The sequence below is a fragment of the Lotus japonicus genome, chromosome 3, assembly GCF_012489685.1.
Source record: "Lotus japonicus ecotype B-129 chromosome 3, LjGifu_v1.2".
NCBI classification, from domain to species: Eukaryota; Viridiplantae; Streptophyta; class Magnoliopsida; order Fabales; family Fabaceae; genus Lotus; species Lotus japonicus.
The window spans coordinates 47,419,845-47,428,523 of record NC_080043.1 but is presented as its reverse complement, the minus strand read 5'-3'; the positions used below and the strand labels follow the sequence as shown (position 1 = coordinate 47,428,523).

Below are 8,679 nucleotides of genomic sequence, written 5' to 3'. Positions count from 1 at the left end.
ATTAACAACTGCTGGAGCCTTAGATTTACAGATATTGACCTTAAGCCCGAACACTTTACAGAACATATTAATAGTATCATGAATAGTTTTAACTTGAGAAATCATTCCATTAGTAAAAAGGAGGATGTCATCAGCAAAAAAAACAGAGAAATAAAAATGGGATGGCATTGGCATTGCATTAAAGGATATTAGTCATGGAGGAGGTAACGAAAGGTGTCAGACGAACAATGCCAAATGACAATGGTGGCATCAGCTACCGTGATTGACAGTGTCAGGCTACAATGGCAATGAAGGGTGTCTGATATTGGACGTTTAGGGTGCATGCAATAATAGCAATGGTGGTGGAGGAAAGAAATGTAGAATTACAATGTTGATAAGGACATTGGTGTGGCATGTATTTATTTTGAAAAGTTAGCTAAAATCATTTTAAAATCGAGTCAACCTAAAAATTTGAAAACTTACTATTACTTCAAACAGGCCTAAGATCAAAGATTAAAAGCCCTCCTTTCAAGGAAGATAATTGGTATCGCATGCAATTTCAATTTAAAAGGTACCATGCATCTTAACAGTTGTGAATTTTCCCTTACATAGTTGGAATCAACAAGTCAATAGACCAAAGAGTACCCAAAATATGGTATGCAAAAGTAAATTACTCACAAGAACTTCCATAAACTTCGATTCAGTTCAAAAGAGAGTGTTGCCCCTGATAAACTTTTAAATAAACCAATCCTCTACCTCATGTGTCTGAGGCATTGAAAATATCCAGTTTTGTCCCGTCCTCAACAGATCATGGATCAGCATGCATCACAGTATGTAAACCATAAACTACTGGTTAAATCGCAATATACCTATCACTACCAAACAATGCATTCCTTACCCTTGACTATCTTCATCTACAAAAGCACCACATTCTACAACACTTCTAGGGAACACATGAAAATCTAACTACACATAGGAAGCTCCAATAATCTATCTGTTCAGTAATGTTCAGGAGTGTAGCGGAGATGCTGCTCGTAGTAATTGATTAGCTGGAACATAAGGAAAAACATCAGCTTCAGGTGAAAAAATGGCAATGGAAGCATAATAGAATAAGCCATCTAAGCCATGCAAAATTGACACCGAAATAATCAAATTCAACAGTCTATATTCCTGCGTTGTTTAAAAAAAATTAATGTCATCGTTTGTTGCCTAACTTCCTAACACGGGTATTCTCTACAGGAGGCAATTTTGATCGAGCCGGGAACATTCACATCACCGTGGGGCTAACTCTTCCAGCAGACTTTTTTTCCCCACACACAAGACTTGAACTCTAGATCTTGCTTAAGGGAAATGAAGCATGTACCTCCACAATTCTGTCTCTAAATTATTAATTAGATGAAGGGTATAATTGACAAAATAAAATCAACCACATCTTGAAGACTTGAACTTCTAAATTAACAGGTAGATATATCAGAACAAAAGTTTTCTTCTAAAATGACACTCAAAAGAGTAAGATATGAGGATTACCAGAATGGGATAGTATGCCTTGAGATATGTGTTATCAACCAACACTTCTGTTCCATCCGACCTATAAAGTTAACCAGATAAGCTTTATGAGAATAATCATGTTGCAAGATTATAAAATAATCCAGCTCATTCAACACAAGAAGCGTAAAAGTACAAATTGAGGAATAAAATTACATAACAAAATTGAACTGTAGATAGGCTGTCATAGCCTCATTAGATACAAAATATAAATGAAAACATTCAAAACTTGCTTTGTTCCTATACATTTCTTCTCCAGTTACCATATCACTTCCCTGTTATGAGTAAAAAACACAATCAAGGGTTTGCAGCAAAATGCTAGACCTACTTATGTCTGCTACTTAGGGCCCCAATAAGAGAAGTTATCAAATGGAGCATAATGATCCAAGAAACAGAGATAGGGAAAACCAAAGAAAACCTATGAGAAACCATTTTAAAAAAAATCATCATCTAAATAGCCTATCCGGAAACCTTGTTTTTTATGAAAAACAATGGCATTGTTTGACTCATATATGCCACCAACTATACGAGTGAGGAAAGGCTTTTATTGTATTACAGGAAAAAATTGCATGAAACAAGGCTGTAAATGTTTATATCAATTTTTTGGTATCCAAAGTTATGACTTCTAAAAGAACTATTTTCGTACTAAATATACAACTTAAAATTATATTTTAATATATAATCAGAGTTTTAGTAAAGTTGACAGCTACTAAAGAATACATTTGTGTCTTTGCTGAGAATACATTAGCATCCTCATTTTTTTGTACATATTACATTTTGAGTAAACTCTCAAGTTGATCTCCAATTTTACGTTTTCCTATATTAGCCTTCCTAAAAATTTGGTCACTAATTTATTCCCTCAAGATACAAAACGTCACCAAATTAGTCCGTTACGAATCATCAACTTCATAGTACAGGTACTAGACGGAATTTGGTGCTAAGGGACTTGACATTGAATTGAATCGTGACCACCTCTGCCATGGTTTCTACGAAATCTATTACTTCTACCTCCACCAAAACATAGTACATAATTTGACGGAGAGGGCGCAGAAGGTATTGTTTCCGCAACATCAGCTTGAGGAGGATTGATTATTGAACACTGTAGCGCAGAATTGTCAGTGGGAGCACCTTGGCTGAGACTGAGGCATTTACACCTTTTCAATTCCGGCTTCTTGAGTGAGAAGGGCTTCAACTTTTACAACTTGAAAAGGTTCATATTTGCTGCTAACCAGGGTGATTTAGGCAATATATTCTCCTAGTAATCCTTTGATAATGATATCCTGCTGTTCTTGAGCTAAAGCAGGGTCAACAATGGAGATAAGCAGGCAGAAACTAAGAAATGGCTTGATCTCCTCTCGTCATGTTGAGAAGTTCAGTGTGAAGTTGGCAAACCTTTGCATAAGCATGGGCATGATAATAGTTGTGGCCTAGATACCACAACGGCCAAGAATGCACGGATCCTGTTAAGACTTAAAATCCCATATTGACTAGAGATATGGTCAAAATTGTCCTGGTAAAGGCTTTGGCCATCCTCACCTTACAAGATAGCTTTTCGAGTTAAGTCAAGCCAAAATCCTGACATTGTATCAGAGTTTTCCCTAGATCTATCTCATATCAGACCTAAATTTATATTTCATTGCAAATCCTTAGCCACATTCATTGCAGCCACCCCCACCCCCTACATTTCCACCTTCATTGCGGCTACCTTAGACTCCCTGCATTACAGTCGTCAATTCCACAGACTGCGCACACCAGATATCCAGTCCTGATTGCAAATGGCCTGTGTTAAGACTTAAGATCCCACATCAACTAGAAATATGGCCAAACAATCCTCATAAAAGCTTTGACAATCCTCCCCTTACGAGCTAGCTTTTGGGGTTGAATCGGGCTGAATCCAAATTCTAATACGTCCAGTGACACAAGTGAGAATGGAGCACCATTACAATTATTGTCACCAATAAAGCAGCAACTAATCTTGTTGAATTAAACAGAATAGGCAATGTTCACCTTTCCAAGATCTCAATCCTCATAAATAAAAAATCACAGTGGAATTATTGGATTCACAATGAAATTCACAAGATGTCAATCCTTATCAGTAACTAGTTCACCTTGTTGCTTCTGTGCTTCCACAAGAGGAACTTCTTCTTAAAAAGCTCTACAAAAATGAAGAGTGAAATTGTGCCTGGTACTGAAGCAAGAACAACCTCCATAGAAGAGGGGTTTGTCAGTGGTTGTTGCAGATTTAAGGATGTAGGCTTTTTGCAAGGTGGGAAAAGAGGAAGAGGAAAAGCTTTGGAAGCCATGGTTTAGAATTGGAAACAAACACTAGATGCCATAATAGAAATTTATCAGAGAGCTATGAAGCACAAACTGTTGAGGTGCCGGAGTGTTGGTTTCAGTTGCATTACCTGGCTCTCACAGGAATTGAGGACATCTCAGTTTCTCAATTCAATTAAATTTCCCCTTCTCATTATCAAGAATTAAGAACCATTTCCATTTGTTAACCAAGGAAAAGAAAATCACCTACTAAAGGCATAATAATTTCAAGCTTCAATTTGTAGAAAGGAAACAAAAAAGAATGAAGCTTCATTCATAAAATAAATTTAAAGACACATTAGAACTTCACTCTATATTAATCATAAAAATTTGTTTTCAATCAATTAAAATATAAGAAGTATATAAATGATGTTGCATATTCCACGGCTGGTTTCATTTATTAACAGCAGCTTGATAAACTGTCTCTCTCCAACATATAATAATAAAGGACAGGAATAACCATGAAAATTAATTTCATGAACCAATGCTCTCATTAATTATTATTGATGAGTGGAAATATGTATCAGACTATCATTCTTCATTTCTATACAGAGCAACTAAATCACAGGAAAACAAAATTCTTCAAACAAAGAAGTAGAACATCAACTTATCTTGGCAAGCATACTGTAAAAACAAATGCACAGCAATTAAATTTACATTTGTCAGTTGAGTAACTAACCTCAAAGCGACGAAGGTTACTGAAGCATCCTGCATGCTGCTAGCTACTGCAGCTGAATAGCGTACTGGCTTAATAATCTTGACAATAGTGCAGGCAGGTCTAGCGTGATTCGTCCTCTTATGGCCATTTGGACCCGCATTATCAGCAGCCCCTGTTTGTACTTGTTCAGTTGTAACAGCAGATACGTCAACTGGTCTTTGAGTATTAACGGGTTCGTCACCAGCATATGAATCTCTATTGAACCTCTTAACAGAACCAGATTTTCTCCGTTTAGCTCCTCTGCAGCGGCCACTTTGACCAGGTTCTGTGCAATCCCCATTTAGTTGACCATCAACATGACGAGTTCCTACTGAATGTTGAGTTTCTTGAAACTGTGTTGCGAGGTTTTCTCCTTCATACCCGTTGGTGGTCGTAGCTCTAAGTTCGCTAAGCTTAGGATCATAATCATTTTCCTCATTCCTTTCAACAACTGCTTCTGGAGCATCGGCAGACCTATTACCATGAGCATGATTAGAGTTTCCGAGACTGCTGGCATCACCATTATTTTCAACTTCATCCGCAAAAAGCACAGTCTGGGGAAAGGCAGGAATATCAGGAATACTAATATCGTTGAGAGGGGCAGACTGTGTGTGGTGGTTGTCAGGTGTATTTGCCGGAAATTGTCTGAGGCTGTAAGGAGTGGCAGAACGCTCCAGCCTCTTCTTAGGCTGAATGTGATGAACCGCATGCTTGCGTTTGCGCTTTCTCTTTGCTGATCTCAAGCTTCAAAACCATGAAGAAAAAATATTTGTAAACAAACCAGTTAAACTATGCAGTCAAAAAATCCATCCACTATCTTTAAATTACAGCCATAGACCTATGCTTATACACAGCCCATTAGTAATCACAGCAAACACAAAACTAATAAAAAAAGATACATAAATTCGAATGCACCTTTACACATTTAGGCTATGTTTGGATATCCGTGAGCACCATTACAAACATACATTAACACAGACTTCAAGATAAAAAGTAAACAAACTCTTGTTATGGATTGAGATGAGAAATGAAAGATGGTTCACAGTGAATGCAACTAACACACAAACACACACGCACCCACCCTTAAATTGACACAGGTCCAAACAAAAATGCCACGATTTCAGGGAAGAAAAAGGGAATACCTAGCCTCGAAAGCAGCAACAACATCAGGAACACTCGCAAGATTTTCTAGAGGCTCCCAAGTATTGGATCCCTCTGACCAATCACGCCTTCAGCAATAAATAAACAAACAAACAAATCAATAAATACATAAAAATGTTTATATAAAAATTCACAGTCGAGTTTTGTCACAAACCCAATCAATCAATACCAACAAAAGACAATGCAGCAAAAGGGGGCACTCACCATTTGATTAAGTACTGCGGCTGACCCTGTATTTGCAACATTTGAAATCCACATTGTCATAAAGAAGAAAAAGAAAAAACAAACACAGTCAGGCCAAGGATGAAATAGGACAAACAAATAACCCAAAAACAATTCCCCACATGCTAAAAAAAACTCTGAGATAAGCAAAAAGCACTGAGAAAAAGAAGAAGAAAAACAAGAGCAAGATAAACCCCATGACGAAAGAAGAAGAAGAAAGGAAGAAACTTTACCCTACGAATCCTCTTACGACGTATAGCTTCAACTTCATAGAAACCTTCACGGAGAATGGGACCCTTTCCCGGTCCAGACACTGCAACCCGATCTGCATGCTCATCTTCTTCCTCCTCCTCTTCTTCTTCTTCTTCATCATCATCATAATCTGCAGCTTCTTCTTCCGAATCTTCCACACGGGGTTGCTCCGCTTCCCCTTTCTGCAACTGGGTATGCTCTCCTTCAGCAAAAGAAGCACCATCTGCAGCATACCCTCCTCCTCCTCCTCCGCTTCCGCTTCCGCTTCCGCCTCCGCCTCCATCTACAACACCGAAATCGACAGCACCAGCAGCATCGTTCGACGTTTCCGAGGTTGTCCTCCTCTTCCCTACACCTTTCATGTCAGCGAGAAACAGTAACAAGAAGGAGCAGAAATCAGAGGGAAATGCACAGCACCAACATCAAAGGTGAAATGTTGTGACCTTTTAGAAGTGAGTTGTCAATCTATGCAAAAATCCTTTCCTTTTGGGTCCATTTTTTTTTATTGGGGTTTATAAAAAAATTCTCCCTTTATTCTCTTTTTTTTTTTAATGTAAGAAAAAAAAATGTCTTCTTTTTTTTTTTAAGGATTTTGTTCACTCTCTCATTGCCCCGCCAATAGTTTTCCTTTCCCCCCCTTTTCCATTAAATATTAAGTAGTATTTTTTTTTTTGAAATCAAGTAGTAATATTAATATAGCATAAAAAATAAGTAGTAATATTAATATAAGTTAATATATTTAATATGATTTTCAATAAAAAGGAATTTGTTAAAAATAGTTATTGCGTTTGACTTTCTTTTTTGGGTTTTGAATTACTAAAAGATAATTGCAAATAATTTAAAACTAAAAAGTTAAAGAAATTAAATTTTTAGTCAATGATATAGTGGTATTAAAAGTTGTGACAAAATTGAAATCTTATCATAAGAATAATAATATTAATAATAATATATAATATATCATAAATATATATATGTGTATTTTTTTTGGTACATCGGAAAGATAAATTGCACCTGCCAGGAATCGATCCTTGAACCTCCCTCTACTCAACCCATATGTCCCCAACTCATACCACTTGAGCTATCCTACGGGGACATATATATGTGTATTTATGAAATTTGTTTGAGAACTTTTCCTTTTCATAAAGATACAATATCCCTCAATAGTTTGTAATTAATATTTTTTTTTCCAATTATTTTAAGTATAAAAATAAGAATTTTTTAAACAAATTAGAAAAAAATTAATAAGAAAATTTTATGTTTGAAAATTAAAGATATATTATTATTTTCTAACTTTACCCTTATTGCTTGTTATCTACAAAAAATTTACTAATTTAGTGAGGTTGGTAAAAGGAATAAAATATTGGTAATTTAGTAATTATTTTCATGAATAATAATTTATCTCCATTAAATGGAATAGTTTTATTATTTTTTTTTGCAATTACATAGGTAAAATATTATTAAACTTACAACCTATGCAATTACAAATTTCCTGGCCCATCATGAAATGGATCGTCTCTTTTAAAGTAAGAAAGACACGCTTTAGAGAGTATAGTCAATAGTCACAGCTATTAATAGTGGTTACCTACTTTAAAATACTATACTTCATTTTGAAAAAAACTTTATAATACTAACTAAGTAACTCAATCAATGATTGAAATATAAGATAATTGAATAAAATTATTCACTTGTTACGGTGCAACGATTGACAGAAAAAGAAAATATTTAAATAAAAATATTCACTTGCAACGGTGCAACGATTGATGGAAAAAGAAAATAATTGAATGAAATCTCTCACTCATTACAGTGCATTGAATGATGAAAAAAAGTATTAGAATAAAATTACTTACAAGTATTCTTCACATAAGAATGTCATGTATAGCGCATATAACATAAAGAGTGTGGAGTCTGGTGGTAGGAACTTGTTTATGCTATGTCTGGTAGAGGTAAGTTTGAGAAGAAAGGAAAATTAACCTTATTTGATGATGAGGGAGAGTGGGGAAGGAGGTTGCTCTTCACCTTTTCGGGTCTCCTCAATGAGGAGAAATGGGTAGACCGAGTCTTTCATTTTCATTTGTTTAATTTATCTTGGCGGTCTTAAACTCCTAGAATGTGTTGTTTATTACCGACTTAAAATTATTATCCCAAACCTTGGTGTTCTATCCTCGAATGATAGCTCAAGTGGTAAGAGTTATGAGACATATGGGTTGGATGGAGGATGTCTAGGGAATAGGGATCAAGCCCTGAAGGGTGCAATTTATCTTTCTGATGTAAAAAAAAACAATAGTGCTCTCTCTTTCTGGTCCCTAATAAATGCAACTTTATCAATTTAGTCCTTCAAAAAAGATTTTATCAACGATAATGATTAATAGTTTGAAAGACTATACGATGAAACAGCTGAATACATCATTGTCGTTAATTTGTAATGACTTAGTCTTGTTTTGATTTTTTAAATTAGTGACTTGATCTGCTCTTGCATAGTTGTACACGTTCTTTTGATTCGTTTCCGT

At 35.7% G+C, this 8,679-nt stretch overlaps 1 protein-coding gene across 1 annotated transcript; it reads right to left on the bottom strand.

Annotated features, from left to right (window-relative positions):
• Nucleotides 1–505: 505 nt before the first annotated feature.
• LOC130743124 (chromo domain-containing protein LHP1) lies at nucleotides 506–6,654 on the bottom strand. The gene is made up of 6 exons (XM_057595244.1): nucleotides 6,154–6,654; nucleotides 5,903–5,928; nucleotides 5,680–5,766; nucleotides 4,520–5,281; nucleotides 1,507–1,567; nucleotides 506–1,028 (listed from the first exon to the last, which is right to left on the bottom strand). Exons 1-6 carry the CDS (start codon nucleotides 6,532–6,534, stop codon nucleotides 978–980), a joined length of 1,368 nt encoding a protein of 455 aa, XP_057451227.1. The 5' UTR covers nucleotides 6,535–6,654; the 3' UTR covers nucleotides 506–977.
• Nucleotides 6,655–8,679: the final 2,025 nt, after the last annotated feature.

Bases quoted from the DNA above. Each gene is read 5' to 3' on its own strand.
- LOC130743124 (XM_057595244.1), bottom strand. From the start codon at position 6,534: ATGAAAGGTGTAGGGAAGAGGAGGACAACCTCGGAAACGTCGAACGAT. The intron at 5,929-6,153 runs GTAAAGTTTCTT...TTGCAAATACAG, and splicing joins GTCGTAAGAGGATTCGTAGG to GGTCAGCCGCAGTACTTAAT. The intron at 1,568-4,519 runs GTTAGTTACTCA...TTAACTTTATAG, and splicing joins GTAACCTTCGTCGCTTTGAG to GTCGGATGGAACAGAAGTGT.